The sequence below is a fragment of the Nerophis lumbriciformis genome, linkage group LG05, assembly GCF_033978685.3.
Source record: "Nerophis lumbriciformis linkage group LG05, RoL_Nlum_v2.1, whole genome shotgun sequence".
Taxonomy (NCBI): Eukaryota; Metazoa; Chordata; class Actinopteri; order Syngnathiformes; family Syngnathidae; genus Nerophis; species Nerophis lumbriciformis.
Genome location: NC_084552.2, coordinates 56168272 through 56188461, shown reverse-complemented (window position 1 = coordinate 56188461; position 20190 = coordinate 56168272). Strand labels below are relative to the sequence as shown.

The window sequence follows — 20190 nt, the reverse complement described above, 5'->3', positions numbered from 1 at the left end:
CGAGGATGTCGTTGTGGCTTGTGCAGCCCTTTGAGACACTTGTGATTTAGGGCTATATAAATAAACATTGATTGATTGATTGACATCTAGGTTTTTATAATAAAAATAAACAATAATACAAATTTTTTATTATCAATAAACAAAATAAATAAGATAAATAATAGTACTTTTCCAATAGGTGTCTGAATACATGTGCATCTTGCATCTTAAAAATGTAATTAAAAATATGTAAGTTATAATAGTTAAAATAATTAGAAATATAATTTGTTAGTATTAAACAATAAAATATTTAGGTTAATATAATTAAAATAAATTTATATAAAAAATTAGTGTCAATAAATAAAACAAAAATATCTACTTTATTACAATCAAAATAAGTAATAATAACATTTACAACAGGTGTCCATATACTTTTGCATCTTGCATCTTAAAAAATATACCTATATAATCTAGGTCATGATAATTAGAATAAATTAAAATAAACACATTTCAGTGTGAATAAAAAAAAAAAATTACAAAAAATATCTAGGTTATCATAATTAAATACATCGTTAAATTTCCAGTAGGTGTCCAAATACTTTTGTCTATCATCGTATTGAAAAACTTTTCAAGAAAAGTCATTTGGGAGGAGAAAACAGGAAGTGTGTGAGCAGCGGACTTTTGGAGAGGAAACGCTCCATTCGATGATGCGTTTGTGCGCCTCCATGATACGAGAGCGTCAACCTGGCGGCGAGGGAGCAAAGTTCACATGTGAGCCTTTTGTGTGCGCGCTGGGAATGAAAGGTGAGGGCAGAGGAGTCAGCAGGCAGATGCCAGCCAGCCAGGAAGTGGGGATGGCGGTAGCCAGACGCTGATAAGGGAAACTCATCACAAAGACTTTCCTGTTTTCTCGCCATCATGCTGCTGATTGACTCGCATCGTTATTGCTCAAACTTTCCCTACCTTTGGTCAGGAAGCAAAACGAGACGGAATGTTCTATCATCATCAAATAGCCCGGCGTCTCGGTGTGTCTTGTTTTGGTTTTCCTCTAATCCAAAGTAGGAAGGGGTCATTAAAATGTGTGTGAACGCAAATTACAACCTGGTCTGATGAGAACATCTGAACAAGTTACATGTGGCTTTTCAATAGCTGTCCAATCTGGATCAGATCTAGATTAAACTTGCTTTTACATTAGGCCTTTTTTAATACTAACCAATTTAACTATTATCCATTTTAATCATAATAACTTAGATTTTTTTATTGTATTTATTGATCCTAACACATGGAATTATTATTTGTTTTAATTATCAAAAAAACCTAAATTTGATAGTAAAACTTGTATTTAATTGTGCATATGACAACTGAAAGTATTGTATCTACAGCATTTGATTGATTTAAAAAAAAAAAGCAGAAATATCAAGCAGCTAGAAGATGACTGTGGGGAGTGTTTTGCATTTTTCCCATCATGCCTTGGAATGGATGTAATTTCAATTGTTTATGCCGATAAGACATTTTTATAATATCCACAAAGTAAAGTGAGCAGGTTGCGTTATGTGTGACCATGTGTGTTGACTTTCTGTGCAGGTGAATTTTTTTTCTTCTGCGCCATTACTCGGGAAGGTTGTTTGGATTGGGCCATATAAGTACATGCTGTGCGCTCAACTTCATGAAAGCACACTTCGCACTGAGTTAGTGATTAATTCCAATAAGATATGAAATAGAGATCAGTCTGGAATGCAGTTTTTTACTTAAATTGTTTCCATATGTACAATGTGGATTGGATTTAGATTTAACTTGCTTTTACATTACAGCCACTAATCCTGCATGTAGATCAGATCCAGATTAAAGCAACCAAACATGGCGGCGATTCTGTCATTTTTTGTGATGATACACATCACACATTAAAGGGGAACATTATCACCAGACCTATGTAAGCGTCAATATATACCTTGATGTTGCAGAAAAAAGACCATATATTTTTTTAACCGATTTCCGAACTCTAAAAGGGTGAATTTTGGCGAATTAAACGCCTTTCTAATAATCGCTCTTGGAGCGATGACGTCACAACGTGGCGTCACATCGGGAAGCAATCCGCCATTTTCTCAAACACCGAGTCAAATCAGCTCTGTTATTTTCCGTTTTTCCGACTGTTTTCCGTACCTTGGAGACATCATGCCTCGTCGGTGTGTTGTCGGAGGGTGTAACAACACGAACAGGGACGGATTCAAGTTGCACCAGTGGCCCAAAGATGCGAAAGTGGCAAGAAATTGGACGTTTGTTCCGCACACTTTACCGACGAAAGCTATGCTACGACAGAGATGGCAAGAATGTGTGGATATCCTGCGACACTCAAAGCAGATGCATTTCCAACGATAAAGTCAAAGAAATCTGCCGCCAGACCCCCATTGAATCTGCCGGAGTGTGTGAGCAATTCAGGGACAAAGGACCTCGCTAGCACGGCAAGCAATGGCGGCAGTTTGTTCCTGCAGACGAGCGAGCTAAACCCCCTATCGACCCTAGCTTCCCTGGCCTGCTGACATCAACTCCAAAACTGGACAGATCAGCTTTCAGGAAAAGAGCGCGGATGAGGGTATGTCTACAGAATATATTAATTGATGAAAATTGGGCTGTCTGCACTCTCAAAGTGCATGTTGTTGCCAAATGTATTTCATATGCTGTAAACCTAGTTCATAGTTGTTAGTTTCCTTTAATGCCAAACAAACACATACCAATCGTTGGTTAGAAGGCGATCGCCGAATTCGTCCTCGCTTTCTCCCGTGTCGCTGGCTGTCGTGTCGTTTTCGTCGTTTTCGCTTGCATACGGTTCAAACCGATATGGCTCAATAGCTTCAGTTTCTTCTTCAATTTCGTTTTCGCTACCTGCCTCCACACTACAACCATCCGTTTCAATACATGCGTAATCTGTTGAATCGCTTAAGCCGCTGAAATCCGAGTCTGAATCCGAGCTAATGTCGCTATACCTTGCTGTTCTTTCCTCCATGTTTGTTTGTGTTGGCTTCACTATGTGACGTCACAGGAAAATGTGCGGGTGTTTGTAACGATGGTTAAAATCAGGCTCTTTGAAGCTTTTTTTAGGGATATTGCGTGATGGGTAAAATTTTGAAAAAAACTTCGAAAAATATAATAAGCCACTGGGAACTGATTTTTAATGGTTTTAACCATTCTGAAATTGTGATAATGTTCCCCTTTAAGGTAACTCTGCATAAACTAAACTACGGGAATGAATATATAATATTGGGAAGGTATTATTAGTGTTATTACTCACATGAGCGATACAGTAAAGTGGAACCTTTGCCTGAGGCCCCTGAAGGTGACAAAGGACTGTCCGGGGAAGCTGCGCGTGGTCATCTCGCAGTAAGGTTTCTCGTACTCGCCGGGCTGACACTGGCACACAAAGCCGCCGGCTAGACGGTTGACGCACTCGCCGCCGTTCTTGCACACGCCTGGCACACAGCGACCCGATGAGACGTTCACCTCGCAGTGCTCACCTACGGGAACAGACGTGACAATTATTTTTACCACATATAGACCAGAATAGGACTTTATTGTCGATGCACCTAAAAAATACAACAAAATTAGTTTTCAGCACGACTGACATATGATAAGATGTAGTCCATGGGTGCGTGTTTTGTCCATAGACCTGGAAGTCGCTCTGTTCGGCATCAAGGAATGGATTCAACATCTCAGGTGTCTCTGAAGAAATGGGAAGGTATTAAAAGCGTATTTTTCTTACTGGGGTGTTTACAGCATGACCTTGGCAAGGTCATTGCAGAGGGTGCCGAATTGCAGATAAGGAGTATTTTGGTTAGGCCAAGCAAAAAAATGTCAATTGTTTGTCCCCTCGAGTTGTCCGTTCTGTCTCTTAAATTGATCATCATTTCGTTTTGCATAGAGGAAAGCTTCTCCGAGATGTTATCCAATTTGTGGTTTAATTCAGAAATCGCCAAAGTCTAAGTTCCCACAGATCTGCCCGACCCAACCATCGCGAGGGGCAGCCTATGGGCTTCTTGAACGGCTGCCATCGTCTTCTGAATTTGTCGATAGACCAGAGCAACGCTAAATCCAGCGGATGACCTGTTATCACATTTTTAAATAGATAGACTTCTTCAGTGTCTTTGATGGAAAGAATCGCCAGACACACGACCCTCCACTTCCAGTAGCAAACATTCCGTCAGGACAGGCAGGTTCTCCCAAACCTGAGCTACTTGTTGAGAAGATCTTGTCAAATAAGTTGAGAGACCAGTTTATCAATTCAATGTTTTAGATTTCGGAGAACAGTGCAAAAGAAAGGCTCTCAGAAGGATACTGGATAGGGAGGGGAAAGCGTCCGCTTTCGTTGAGAGCCAGAAGAAGTAGTATGCAGCTTTGAACCAGCGTCCTCTGCAGTGGACATTTTGTTTTTTGTTTTCTCAGACTTACACAATTTGAACACAAATATCCCAGTTATGCGTCCACTGGAGAGGACGTTGGTTCTCAGGAGGAAGTATCAATTATGTGGTTCAAGGAGGGGATGAGCATCAGTGACAAAGCCCCAAAGAGAGAAGCTGTTTCTGGGTCTTAGCTGGAGGCATGTGTGGCCTTATCTTAGAATAAAACACAAAGAAGGTTAGCAGGGGAGCAAACTGAGATCTAGAATGACCAAGAAAGATCTTAATGCTGAAAGGGATGTCAAAGAAGAGACCTTTTACATTCCTCTGTCAAATCCAGGGACGCTATAAATCCATGTAAAGATAACCAGGTAAGTCCATCCAAGTCCTGCTTAGAGGTGGAATTTCTCGCTTACTTTATCTGCTCAAAAATATCGTTTGGTACAACTACATCATCTTGAGTAAATAAGGCATACTTGTTCCTGCTCTTTTTCAGACATATTGAGTCTGCCTTTTTTGATTTATTTATACCTGTGTTTTGAAGTTCTGTTTTTATTTGTGTTTTAGTTTTCATTGTTGTTTCTCTCTTACCTGCCTGAGGACAAGAGATTGAAACTACATTGGGCAATTGTGCTATTATCTGGCAAATTTACAGCCGTCGTTGTTACACATATTCCTTATTATGCACTGTCCCTAATAAATGAATAAACATTAAAAATATATATATTTATATTTAACAAATAATTTGTTTATTTAAAAAAATATTATAAATAAACAAATAAATACATTAATAAATGAATACATATTGTATTTATTTTATATTATAAATAAATAATGTATTGACTAAGAAACATTATTTATTAAAATAATTTAATACATTAATTAATTAACAAATAAATATATATTTTATTCATTTATTTATTATAAATAATTGTATTAATTAAGAAATATTATTAATTATAGATTAAATAATTAAGTTATCAACAAATAGGTACATATTTTATTTATTTTTATATATTATAAACAAGGATGTCGTTGTAGCTTGTGCAGCCCTTTGAGACACTTGTGATTTAGGGCTTTATAAATAAACTTTGATTGATTGATGATTGATATTTATGTATTGAAAACAAACACTTTAATTATTACAAAAATATTATCCATTACAAATAAACAAATAAATAAATACATGAATAAACAAATAAATAGTGTATTTATTTATTTTAAATACATTATTCATGCATTTAACAGATAAAAGAATGCATGGTGCCTTTCTTTTGTCATCATAAATGATGATTGTGGGAAAAGGTTGGCGGGGTAATAAAATCGAACTCAAAATGCATTTTTACAATAAGAATGCCCAAACCAAAAAGAACCATTAAATTATATCATTAAGATTAAGACGCAAATAAATGCGGTTATATTTAATCTATTTTGTAATATTTTCTGTAATGTACTATATTTATTTGTGCTGGTATATATTTTGTGTATATAAAAGAAAAAAGAAAAAAAAAAATATATATATATATACAGGTAAAAGCCAGTAAATTAGAATAGTAGACGGCTGCATTGACCCTGGATCTCAGGAAACAGAGTGGATCGACACCAGCAGATGACATGGCACCCCAAACCATCACTGATGGTGGAAACTTTACACTAGACTTCAGGCAACGTGGATCCTGTGCCTCTCCTGTATTCCTCCAGATTCTGGGACCTCGATTTCCAAAGGAAATGCAAAATTTGCATGGTTGGGTGATGGTTTGGGGTGCCATGTCATCTGCTGGTGTCGGTCCACTCTGTTTCCTGAGATCCAGGGTCAACGCAGCCGTCTACCAGCAAGTTTTAGAGCACTTCATGCTTCCTGCTGCTGACCTGCTCTATGGAGATGGAGATTTCAAGTTCCAACAGGACTTGGCGCCTGCACACAGCGCAAAATCTACCCGTGCCTGGTTTACGGACCATGGTATTTCTGTTCTAAATTGGCCCGCCAACTCCCCTGACCTTAGCCCCATAGAAAATCTGTGGGGTATTGTGAAAAGGAAGATGCAGAATGCCAGACCCAAAAACGCAGAAGAGTTGAAGGCCACTATCAGAGCAACCTGGGCTCTCATAACACCTGAGCAGTGCCAGAAACTCATCGACTCCATGCCACGCCGCATTAACGCAGTAATTGAGGCAAAAGGAGCTCCAACCAAGTATTGAGTATTGTACATGCTCATATTTTTCATTTTCATACTTTTCAGTTGGCCAACATTTCTAAAAATCCCTTTTTTGTATTAGCCTTACACAATATTCTAATTTTGTGACACACGGAATTTTGGATTTTCATTTGTTGCCACTTCAAATCATCAAAATTAAATGAAATAAACATTTGAATGCATCAGTCTGTGTGCAATGAATAAATATAATGTACAAGTTACACCTTTTGAATGCAATTACTGAAATAAATCAAGTTTTTCAAAATATTCTAATTTACTGGCTTTTACCTGTATATATATCCATCCATCCATCCATTTTCTACCGCTTATTCCCTTTGGGGTCGCGGGGGGCGCTGGAGCCTATCTCAGCTACAATCGGGCGGAAGGCGGGGTACACCCTGGACAAGTCGCCAACTCATCGCAGGTATAAATATAATAAATATATATATATATATATATTTTTTTTTATTATCTGTATTTTCTATGAATTATCAATTTTTTTTTATGCAAGCTGACCACGGTTTGAGGGTTATGTTATTCTTCTCCAAAATAACTTTCTTCTTCTTCCCCATCGATCCAATTCCGTCTTTTTTAAAAGTTTAAGTCTCTGTCTTTTCACTGTCCACTCGGGACATCAGCATGAAGCCTGGAACCAGGTAATGGCTCTTCTCTCCTCAACTTAATCCCATTTTCCATGGGGGAAATTATATGGATCTGTTTCCCTAAAATGCGGAAACCCAAGGAGCGCACTGTCATCGGCCCAATTATGGGCCTCTGATGGGTCCTGTGTTGAACTGCGGCCTGCAGGTACGCAAAATATGCTGGAGCTGTAGGGAAAATATGGCGAGGGAGGAGGGAAAGGGTGAGAGTGAGTGCCATAGACGGGTATAATAAGGTAATTAGATCAGATAAGATGGAGGAAGAGAATGGAGGAAAAGGGCGACGAAGGCCGCCTTGCTGAGACCTATTAGGACCGAGACAGTCGGGGTCAGATGGACGAGTATGGGACTTTTACCACGACGTACCCGTGAAGTCTTCCAGGCACTCGCAGGTGTAGCCGCCCTCTCTGCTGCGACACCTGCCGCTGTTCTTGCACGGGCCAGAATAGCACAGGTCGATCTCGGTCTCGCAGTAGTCGCCCGTGAAGCCCACGGGGCAGCGGCAGCGCAGCCCGTTGATGGGATGTATGGGCCGGAACAGAACCGTCTCAGAGGCGATGAAGGGAGGCGAGCTGTCGAACTTCAGCACGGACACGCACTTCATGTAGTTCTCGCAGGGCTCCCTCAGGCAGATGTTGTCGTCAAATGGCAAAACCTACAACAAAGAGGAGAATTATATTTAAATTCTGGAGCCTAATATGACGTTTTCCTCGATGATGCTAAAACTATTTACCAGTTGTCATGTAAGGCGACAATGCACTGCTTAGGGCAGGAGTTTTGGTGCAGATCTGGTTAAAGGTTTGGTTCAAGGATTTTTGGGTCACTTTTACTGACATTGTCTTAGATTTTTAAGTGACCATTATGTGAATTTTAAAGAATATAGTGTGTACGATGGTGTACATTAATGCACTAGGTGCGTTTCATATTTTAATGTAATTTTTAAAATTATTATTAATAAATTCATATTATTTTATTATAATTTAATTATTATAAATAATTATTTTCACAGCCTGTTTAAACAGCCCTGCATACGCCAATTTTCTTAGATTTTTAAGTGACTAGTATGTGAATTCCAAAGAATATAGTGTGTAAGATGGTGTACATTAATGCACTAGGTGCGTTTCATATTTTAATGTAATTTTTTTAAAATTATTATTAATAAATTAATATTGTTTAATTATTGTAAATAATTATTTTCACAGCCTGTTTAAACAGCCATGCACATGCCATTTTTTTAGATTTTTAAGTGACTATCATGTGAATTCCAAAGAATATAGTGTGTAAGATGGTGTACATTAATGCACTAGGTGCGTTTCATATTTTAATGTAATTTTTAAAATTATTATTAATAAATTCATATTATTTTATTATAATTTAATTATTATAAATAATTATTTTCACAGCCTGTTTAAACAGCCCTGCACATGCCAATTTTCCAAGACTTTTAAGTGACTAGTATGTAAATTTTAAGGAATACAGTGTGTAAGATGGTGTACATTAATGCACAAGGTGCGTTTCATATTTTAATGTAATTTTTTTAATTATTATTAATAAATTCATATTATTTTATTATAATTTAATTATTATAAATAATTATTTTCACAGCCTGTTTAAACAGCCCTGCACATGCCAATTTTCTTAGATTTTTAAGTGACTAGTATGTGAATTTTAAGGAATATAGTGTGTAAGATGGTGTACATTAATGCACAAGGTGCGTTTCATATTTTAATGTAATTTTTTTAATTATTATTAATAAATTCATATTATTTTATTATAATTTAATTATTATAAATAATTATTTTCACAGCCTGTTTAAACAGCCCTGCACATGCCAATTTTCTTAGATTTTTAAGTGACTAGTATGTGAATTTTAAGGAATATAGTGTGTAAGATGGTGTACATTAATGCACTAGGTGTGTTTCATATTTTAATGTAATTTTTTAAATTATTATTAATACATTAATATTATTTAATTATAATTTAATTATTATAAATAATTATTTTCACAGCCTGTTTAAACAGCCCTGCACATGCCAATTTTCCAAGATTTTTAAGTGACTAGTATGTGAATTTTAAGGAATACAGTGTGTAAGATGGTGTACATTAATGCACTAGGTGCGTTTCATATTTTAATGTAATGTTTTAAATTATTATTAATAAATTAATATTATTTAATTATAATTTAATTAAATAATTACTTTCACAGCCTGTTTAAACAGCCCTGCACATGCCAATTTTCCAAGATTTTTAAGTGACTAGTATGTGAATTTTAAGGAATACAGTGTGTAAGATGGTTTACATTAATGCACAAGGTGCGTTTCATATTTTAATGTAATTTTTTAAATTATTATTAATAAATGAATATCATTTTATTATAATTTAATTATTATAAATAATTATTTTCACAGCCTGTTTAAACAGCCCTGCACATGCCAATTTTCTTAAATTTTTAAGTGACTATTATGTGAATTCCAAGGAATATAGTGTGTAAGATGGTGTACAATAATGCACGAGGTGCGTTTCAAATACAAGATACAAGGCTTTTATTTAAGTGCTAAACTAAATAGAATAGCATGAAAAATTACTAAACAAATCATAATAATAATAAATGCGAAGTAGTAACAGTGCTTTTTTGGAATTGTCTTTGTTTTCGTATTTAAAACAGCCTTATCTCCAGCTAGGCCTTGATTGAGACGTGGTTGAATCGTGGTTGATTGATGAGCCTTTTGTTTGCTTTTGTGTAATGCTGCACCATGCTGAGGCCATTTGGAAGTGCAGTTGTCTGTGGCTCTATATCAATACTTGCTTGCACTTGTTTTTACATTTTATTATTTTTATTTTTTTTCCAACTTTTTTTATTGGCATTTTCAAATAGACAGAAAAAAGTGCAAGTCAAAACAGTACAATTTTAAAGTCAGTAAATGATTCACACCCTTTCCCTTAAAACCCAAACCACCCTACCACCCCACTCAGGTCCCACTAACGAGGGACAAATGGCACAGTTATGTAACAAGTAAGACGACAAAGACAGACACATTCTCACACACACACACACACACACACACACACACATACGCGGCCAGAGACAGACAGATATACAGGTAAAAGCCAGTAAATTAGAATATTTTGAAAAACTTGACTTATTTCAGTAATTGCATTCAAAAGGTGTAACTTGTACATTATATTTATTCATTGCACACAGACTGATGCATTCAAATGTTTATTTCATTTAATTTTGATGATTTGAAGTGGCAACAAATGAAAATCCAAAATTCCGTGTGTCACAAAATTAGAATATTGTGTAAGGCTAATACAAAAAAGGGATTTTTAGAAATGTTGGCCAACTGAAAAGTATGAAAATGAAAAATATGAGCATGTACAATACTCAATACTTGGTTGAAGCTCCTTCTGCCTCAATTACTGCGTTAATGCGGCGTGGCATGGAGTCGATGAGTTTCTGGCACTGCTCAGGTGTTATGAGAGCCCAGGTTGCTCTGATAGTGGCCTTCAACTCTTCTGCGTTTTTGGGTCTGGCATTCTGCATCTTCCTTTTCACAATACCCCACAGATTCTCTATGGGGCTAAGGTCAGGGGAGTTGGCGGGCCAATTTAGAACAGAAATACCATGGTCCGTAAACCAGGCACGGGTAGATTTTGCGCTGTGTGCAGGCGCCAAGTCCTGTTGGAACTTGAAATCTCCATCTCCATAGAGCAGGTCAGCAGCAGGAAGCATGAAGTGCTCTAAAACTTGCTGGTAGGCGGCTGCGTTGACCCTGGATCTCAGGAAACAGAGTGGACCGACACCAGCAGATGACATGGCACCCCAAACCATCACTGATGGTGGAAACTTTACACTAGACTTCAGGCAACGTGGATCCTGTGCCTCTCCTTTCTTCCTCCAGACTCTGGGACCTCGATTTCCAAAGGAAATGCAAAATTTGCATGGTTGGGTGATGGTTTGGGGTGCCATGTCATCTGCTGGTGTCGGTCCACTCTGTTTCCTGAGATCCAGGGTCAACGCAGCCGCCTACCAGCAAGTTTTAGAGCACTTCATGCTTCCTGCTGCTGACCTGCTCTATGGAGATGGAGATTTCAAGTTCCAACAGGACTTGGCGCCTGCACACAGCGCAAAATCTACCCGTGCCTGGTTTACGGACCATGGTATTTCTGTTCTAAATTGGCCCGCCAACTCCCCTGACCTTAGCCCCATAGAGAATCTGTGGGGTATTGTGAAAAGGAAGATGCAGAATGCCAGACCCAAAAACGCAGAAGAGTTGAAGGCCACTATCAGAGCAACCTGGGCTCTCATAACACCTGAGCAGTGCCAGAAACTCATCGACTCCATGCCACGCCGCATTAACGCAGTAATTGAGGCAAAAGGAGCTCCAACCAAGTATTGAGTATTGTACATGCTCATATTTTTCATTTTCATACTTTTCAGTTGGCCAACATTTCTAAAAATCCCTTTTTTGTATTAGCCTTACACAATATTCTAATTTTGTGACACACGGAATTTTGGATTTTCATTTGTTGCCACTTCAAATCATCAAAATTAAATGAAATAAACATTTGAATGCATCAGTCTGTGTGCAATGAATAAATATAAGGTACAAGTTACACATTTTGAATGCAATTACTGAAATAAATCAAGTTTTTCAAAATATTCAAATTTACTGGCTTTTACCTGTATATAAAAAATATATATATATAATAATAATTAATAAAATTAAATTAAAATTAATAATAATAATAATAATATATAATAAAATAAAAAATAGAATAAAATAATACTAATAAATAAAAGGGAGATTATTCCTAATCTGCGGCTGGGCATAGGTCAAGAGAGTTGACGTACAGCAAAAAAGGGCTCCATGAGCTTTCAAATGCTTGAACCGAGCCCTTTAGCGAAAACCTAAGTTTTTCCAGTTTTAGATTGTAGAGAACCTCTCTAATCCAACGGCCGTGTGATGGGGGGCGAGCCAGCTTCCAATTAAACAAGATCAATCGCCTGGCCAGCAGGGTCGTACAAGCAACAGCGCGTTTTAGTGGTACCGGGCACATGTTATCGGGGCATACGCCAAAAATGGCTGATAATGGGTTGGGAGGAAAGTTTTGACCGTATGCTTTTCCAATTGTGTCAAAAATGTCCTCCCAAAAGGAACATAGTTTAGAGCAGGACCAGAACATATGGACGTGATCAGCCGGAGATTGTTTGCATCTATTGCAGGTATTGCTAACAGTGGGGTAGATTTTGGATAGTTTTGAATTAGTGTAGTGAATTTTATGGATTACTTTGCATTGGATGAGACTATGACGGGCACATATTGAGGAGGAGTGAATCAGTTTCAGGGCCGAGTTCCAGTCTTGATCGGATATGTTGGTATTAAGATCGCTCTCCCACGAGGCTCTTATCACTGATAGAGAGTTTGGAGCAACTGAACTTAAGGAGGTATATAACACGGAGATACATTTTTTTATGATTAGGGCTCAAAGATAACAATGTATCTATAAGATTTACATTTTGTTTTTATTTTTTATTTTTTTGAGTGTGTGTGGGGGGAGGGGGGGCAATATTTGATTTGGATGTACCGTATTTTCCGCACTATAAGGCGCACCGGATTATTAGCCGCACCTTCAATGAATGGCATATTTCATAACTTTGTCCACCAATAAGCCGCCCCGGACTATAAGCCGCGCCTACGCTGCGCTAAAGGGAATGTCAAAAAAACAGTCAGATAGGTCAGTCAAACTTTAATAATATATTAAAAACCAGCGTTCTAACAACTCTGTTCACTCCCAAAATGTACGCAAATGTGCAATCACAAACATAGTAAAATTCAAAATAGTGCAGAGCAATAGCAACATAATGTTGCTCGAACGTTAATGTCACAACACACAAAATAAACATAACGCTCACTTTCTGAAGTTATTCTTCATTCGTAAATCCTTCGAATTCTTCGTCTTCGGTGTCCGAAGTGAAAAGTTGGGCAAATGTGAGATCCAAAATGGCCGGCTCCGTCTCGTCGAAGTAATCGGAGTCAGTGTCACTGTTATCCAGCAGTTCTGTGAATCCTGCCTTCCGGAAAGCTCGGACCACAGTTGTGACCGAAATATCTGCCCAGGCATTTACGATCCACTGGCAGATGTTGGCGTCGTCTGGCGCTGTCTCCCTGTCTTAGTGAAGGTGTGTTCGCCTTCTGTCATCCATTGTTCCCACGCAGTTAGCAGTCTAGCTTCGAATGCCCTGTTGACACCAATATCTAGCGGCTGGAGGTCTTTTGTCAATCCACCCGGAATGACAGCGAGTATTGAATTAAGCGCGTAAGCGTGTCTCTTACTGTGATGTTATGAGCTAGCAAATATAACAACTACACTACCCAGCATGCAACGATAGTTACGAGCATGCGCGGTAGCCCTGAGAAGCGTTGTTGTATGCTGGCAGTTAGAATGTGGTTATGAGCACGCTGTGAGTAAACGTTGAGAACTCAGTAAACACGCCTCGTCTGCATTATTTATAATTAGACAGACAACACACTTAATAGGAGCCATTTTGGGGTCTTTACATAAACACACAAATGGAAATGAAACGTCACATATCCCAGCATGCACCGCGCGCTTCTTCTTCTTCCGGGGGCGGGTGGTTGCTTACAGTACAAGAAGAAGCGCTTCCTGTTCTATGGGGGCGGGTGCTTACCTTGGCGGTTGCTTGCGTAGAAGAAGAAGCGCTTCCTGCTCTACCGGGAAAAAAGATGGCGGCTGTTTACCGAAGTTGCGAGAACGAAACTTTATGAAAATGAATCTTAATATTTATCCATATATAAAGCGCACCGGGTTAAAAGCCGCACTGTCAGCTTTTGAGTAAATTTGTGGTTTTTAGGTGCGGCTAATGGTGCGGAAAATACGGTAATTGTATCTCTGTTAACTGTTTTCTCAAAAAAATGGGCATGGCCGGGACAACGTATGCCAGGTTTTTCATTGGCTTTTGATCCGCTAATACACTTTTTTAGCCTTTATCAGTGGATTTTATGTGAATCTTAGTGATAAAATCCATGTAGTAGGTGGCTGTCTATCAAAATGTATTGTGGTGCTTGTATTTAATACAGAGCAAGCAATCAATTTAACTTTTAATTGAATTTTTCTGCTGTGTTTGTGCAAAACTGACTGCTAAAAATACTGTACTGGTATGTATTCCATTACCTCCTGAGAAGAAATGAGCCTGAGCAGCGTCCTGTTCAAGTAAATCTGCTCCTGCAGCTCCTCCGAAGGAAAGAAGGTCCCCTTCCCCGGGCCCCCGCCGGGCTGCATGGCCGAGAAGGTGACGTTGAGGATGGAGCCCTGCACGTCGGTGTCGTTCTGGATGTTGAACACGAACACGGCCTCCCGCCTGGTGGAGAGCACGGCCGCCACGCCGTCCACGAAGCGGCTGAGCAGAGGCGAGAGGAAGCTCTCCTGGGACATGTTCTCCAGGCGCACCGTGATGCTGTTGGTCAGCATGTCGTCCGTGATGATGGTGACGCGCAGCGTGCACAGGGAGGAGACGACGTGAACGCCATCTAGAAAGAAACGGGAGATTTTAGCCTTCATTTTGTAAGCGCGGCATCACAGCGTATCATAGCAACTTACTGTACAATACATTTTATGTGTAAAATCAATGATATTTGCTTGTGTCTCCGCTATCATTTCTGCGGCCTGCAGAGGGTTCGCAAAATGGGAGAGAAGATAAAGTCTTGGTGACGTAAAGCTGACAGAAACCTGGTGGGCATACATGCCAACCCTCACAAATTTTCCGGGAGACTCCCGAATTTCAGTGCCTCTCCCGAAAATCTCCCGGGACAGCCATTCTCCCGATTTCTAGCCGGACCTGAGTGAGGACAGCCTGTCGTCACGTCCACTTTTACTCCATATAAACAGCGTGCCGGCCCAGTCACGTTATAACATCTACGGCTTTTGGAGCTCAGTGCGCAACTGCACACACAACAAGAAGGAGACTATTATATATGTCTCAGTTATCCATAGGTTTATATATAACCCATAAAGTAGGCAGGCACGGAGCTATTGCTCAGCGTGTGTTTATTCCAGCCGGCACGTTAATACACTGACACACAACATCCGGATTCCCATCATGCATTGCTTCAAAACTACGGCAAGTAGTAGAGAGGAGTGCTATGTGTGTGTATATGTGTAAATAAATGAACACTGAAATTCAAGTATTTCTTTTATATATACATACACTGTATATATATATATATACACAGGTAAAAGCCAGTAAATTAGAATATTTTGAAAAACTTGATTTATTTCAGTAATTGCATTCAAAAGGTGTAACTTGTACATTATATTTATTCATTGCACACAGACTGATGCATTCAAATGTTTATTTCATTTAATTTTGATGATTTGAAGTGGCAACAAATGAAAATCCAAAATTCCGTGTGTCACAAAATTAGAATATTACTTAAGGCTAATACAAAAAAGGGATTTTTAGAAATGTTGGCCAACTGAAAAGTATGAAAATGAAAAATATGAGCATGTACAATACTCAATACTTGGTTGGAGCTCCTTTTGCCTCAATTACTGCGTTAATGCGGCGTGGCATGGAGTCGATGAGTTTCTGTCACTGCTCAGGTGTTATGAGAGCCCAGGTTGCTCTGATAGTGGCCTTCAACTCTTCTGCGTTTTTGGGTCTGGCATTCTGCATCTTCCTTTTCACAATACCCCACAGATTTTCTATGGGGCTAAGGTCAGGGGAGTTGGCGGGCCAATTTAGAACAGAAATACCATGGTCCGTAAACCAGGCACGGGTAGATTTTGCGCTGTGTGCAGGCGCCGAGTCCTGTTGGAACTTGAAATCTCCATCTCCATAGAGCGGGTCAGCAGCAGGAAGCATGAAGTGCTCTAAAACTTGCTGGTAGACGGCTGCGTTGACCCTGGATCTCAGGAAACAGAGTGGACCGACACCAGCAGATGACATGGCACCACAAACCATCACTGATGGTGGAAACTTTACACTAGACTTCAGGCAACGTGGATCCTGTGCCTCTCCTGTCTTCCTCCAGACTCTGGGACCTCGATTTCCAAAGGAAATGCAAAATTTGCTTTCGTTAGAAAACATGACTTTGGACCACTCAGCAGCAGTCCAGCTGGTGTCGGTCCACTCTGTTTCCTGAGATCCAGGGTCAACGCAGCCGTCTACCAGCAAGTTTTAGAGCACTTCATGCTTCCTGCTGCTGACCCGCTCTATGGAGATGGAGATTTCAAGTTCCAACAGGACTTGGCGCCTGCACACAGCGCAAAATCTACCCGTGCCTGGTTTACGGACAATGGTATTTCTGTTCTAAATTGGCCCGCCAACTCCCCTGACCTTAGCCCCATAGAAAATCTGTGGGGTATTGTGAAAAGGAAGATGCAGAATGCCAGACCCAAAAACGCAGAAGAGTTGAAGGCCACTATCAGAGCAACCTGGGCTCTCATAACACCTGAGCAGTGCCAGAAACTCATCGACTCCATGCCACGCCGCATTAACGCAGTAATTGAGGCAAAAGGAGCTCCAACCAAGTATTGAGTATTGTACATGCTCATATTTTTCATTTTCATACTTTTCAGTTGGCCAACATTTCTAAAAATCCCTTTTTTGTATTAGCCTTAAGTAATATTCTAATTTTGTGACACACGGAATTTTGGATTTTCATTTGTTGCCACTTCAAATCATCAAAATTAAATGAAATAAACATTTGAATGCATCAGTCTGTGTGCAATGAATAAATATAATGTACAAGTTACACCTTTTGAATGCAATTACTGAAATAAATCAAGTTTTTCAAAATATTCTAATTTACTGGCTTTTACCTGTATATATATATATATATATATATATATATTAGGGCTGCAACAACTAATCGATTAAATCGATTATAAAAATAGTTGGCAATTAATTTAGTCATCGATTCGTTGGATCTATGCTATGCGCATGCGCAGAGGCTACGTTTTTTGTTGTTGTTTTGTTTTTGTTTTTTAAACCTTTATTTATAAACTGCAACATTTACAAACAGCTGAGAAACAATAATCAAAATAATAGGGGTGTAACGGTACGTGTATTTGTATCGAACCGTTTCGGTACGGGGGGGTTTCGTTTCGGTGCGGAAGTGTACCGAACGAGTTTCCACACGGACATATTAAGTAGCGTACTGCACGTTGTGTAAACAATACTCAAAATGCCGGACATTTGAGGCATTTATCAGAATCAGAATGAAACTCCGCCCTGACAGCTCCGCAAAAGAGGACATGTCCGGTGAAAAGAGGGCGTATGGTCAGTCTATCCTAGCCCGTTAGCTGCTAGCATGCTAGCAAAAGAGGACTAGCAGCGATCGGTTTCACCGGACGTGAAACCGGTCGCTGCTAGTTCCTGACAATACGTCCTCTTTTCAACGGACATGTCCTCTTTTGCGGAGCTGTCGAGCGGTGTTTCTTAAATGCCTCAAATGTCCGGCATTTTGAGTTAGGGTTGCGTGTAATTTCAATGTACGTTCAGGGTTAAGAAGGGGTTAAAAACAAAACAAATTGTGCGTGCAGCAGCATTCGTGAGGAAGGGGGAGAGACAGAGAGAGCGAGAGAGTTGTGATAACCGCGCATGCGTCGTCAGGCTCTGCTTTTTATCGATACATTTATCAGATTTAATTTTTTATTATCTATAGCAGGGGTGTCAAAAGTGTGCATTTTTGTAACATTTTCCTTGTTTTATTTGGCAAGTTGAAAGAACATGGCGCCAGTATGCTGTTTTTTTTTCAAGAAAATACTGGAAAGGATAGAAATGTAGTTTGTCTCTTTTATTAATCGATTAATCGAAGTAATAATCGACAGATTAATCGATTATCAAATTAATCGTTAGTTGCAGCCCTAATATATATATATATATATATATATATATATATATATATATATATATGTCTCAATAAGGTTATCCAAAAAATAGTGCTCGATACCGTAGTAGAGCGCAATATATGTATGTGTGGGAAAAAAAAAATCACAAGACTATTTCATCTCTACAGGCCTGTTTCATGAGGGGGGGTACCCTCAATCATCAGGAGATTTTAATGGGAGCATTCACATACCATGGTTTATATAGGGCACAGAGTGGGTGGGTACAGGCTGGCGTAGGGGCGTGGTGATTGGCTCATGTGTTACCTAGGAGGTGTTTCCGTCTGTGGCGGCATGCTGTTACAATTTCGCTGCGCTTGTTGAGGGATGACAGGTCTGGACGGTAAATAATAAACAGTTTCTCTTTCAAGCATAGGTTGCATCTTTTATTACCACTATTGTAAGGTGTGCTGGATGCAAGAATTTGCCATGTTATTGAATATTCAACATTATTGTCTTTGAGGTCCCAAATGTGTTTGCTGAGTTCTGTGGTATTCCGCAGGTTTTGGTTCCTGAAAGAAGCCTTGTGATTGTTCCATCTGGTTTTGAATTCTCCCTCGGTTAATCCTACATATGTGTCGGATGTGTTAATGTCCTTGCGTATTACCTTAGATTGGTAGACAACTGATGTTTGTAAGCACCCCCCGTTGAGAGGGCAATCAGGTTTCTTTCGACAGTTACAGCCTTTGTTGGTTTTGGAGTCGCTCTGTCCGGGGGCCGACGGCTCATTTGCAATTGTTTTGTTGTGGTTTGAGATGATTTGTCGTATATTGTTCATGCAGCTGTAGCTCAATTTAATGTTGTTCTTGTTGAATACTTTTCTTAGGGTGTTGTCTTTGGGAAAGTGTTTGTCAATCAGATTGAGGAATTTGTGTCCAATGTTAGTTGAGACGTTTTTGCTGTATGGGGGGTTGTACCAGATGATGTCGTTTCGTTTTCTGTTCTTTTTTGGCTGGTTTCCTGGCATGGGTTCATAGGTGAGGGTGAAATTGTATCCGCTTTCATCAAGGGCTTTTTGGTACGGGGGGGTTGCTTGGTCAAATTCAGCTTTGCTAGATGACAGCATCGATAGCCTTTTATTAATTCCGGTAGGTATTCTTTTCGTGGTGGTGGGTGGGTGGTTGCTGTCATGGTGCACGTATTGGAGTGTTGTGTTGGGTTTCGTGAATGGTTGGTAGCTGTTATTTCTCAGGTTGAAAGTGACGTCAAGGAAGTTGACGGTTTGCTTGTTGGCTTCAATCGTGATCCGTAGGCCGTTCTCTTTGAAAATTTGGCATATGCGCTTCTTGGTATTCTCGCTGCTCCTTGGCGAGGCGCGACACACTGCCAGTCCGTCATCACGGTAAATACCATGGTTCAGATTGAGGCTAGCGAGCTGGGAGAATAGGAAACTCCCAACGAGTTCACACGTTTCTGCTCCGTCAAAACTTATATATATATATATATATATATATATATATATATATATATATATATATATATATATATATATATATAAAAGATATACTTGAATTTCTGTGAATTCTAGCTGTAAATATACTCCTCCCCCATTAACCCCACGCCCCTGTCTTCCCCGCCCACCTCAGTTTCTGCATCCCACAGGGATTCTTCTTTTGTGTTTCTGCACCTGCGGTTCCCACACAAGGTTGCAACATTGTTTGTCAACACTGTCTGCTCTCATTTTCTCGCACATTTGACCCTCTGATGTTCTGTGTACCTACACTCTGTCCTCCTCCTGTCTAGGCCTGCTGTGTGTGAGTGTGTGTGTGTGTGTGTGTGTGTTACACAGAACATCAATTTCCACACTTCTATTACCCCGGGTCCAGTGGACCCAGACATCTTATATGTAATAGAAATAAGTAGGGGGGGTGTATGGTGTGTGGTCATTAAATATGTATGGTGATATATGTTCTTCACAGAAAATGAGCCAAAGTCAGCGAGTCTCAGTTTGAAAAATTAATTGTATCATTTTTCTTTTAAGAAAAAATGAAAACGGGTCCCCTATGTAAGTTGATTTTTCTTTTTCAAATGTTTATTATTGTAACAATATGGTTG

The 20190-nt window shown here is 39.4% G+C and overlaps 1 protein-coding gene across 4 annotated transcripts in view; it reads right to left on the bottom strand.

Annotated features, from left to right (window-relative positions):
* celsr1a (cadherin EGF LAG seven-pass G-type receptor 1a) overlaps nucleotides 1-20190 on the bottom strand; it is a 258208-nt gene that overhangs the window by 147276 nt on the left and 90742 nt on the right. For all 4 annotated transcript variants that reach the window (XM_061959763.1, XM_061959765.1, XM_061959766.1 and 1 more), the window contains exons 2-4: nucleotides 14419-14774; nucleotides 7588-7876; nucleotides 3266-3488 (exon numbers count right to left, since the gene is read on the bottom strand). In XM_061959763.1, the coding sequence (XP_061815747.1) occupies nucleotides 3266-3488; nucleotides 7588-7876; nucleotides 14419-14774 (868 nt within the window). The remainder of the gene's footprint in view (nucleotides 1-3265; nucleotides 3489-7587; nucleotides 7877-14418; nucleotides 14775-20190) is intronic.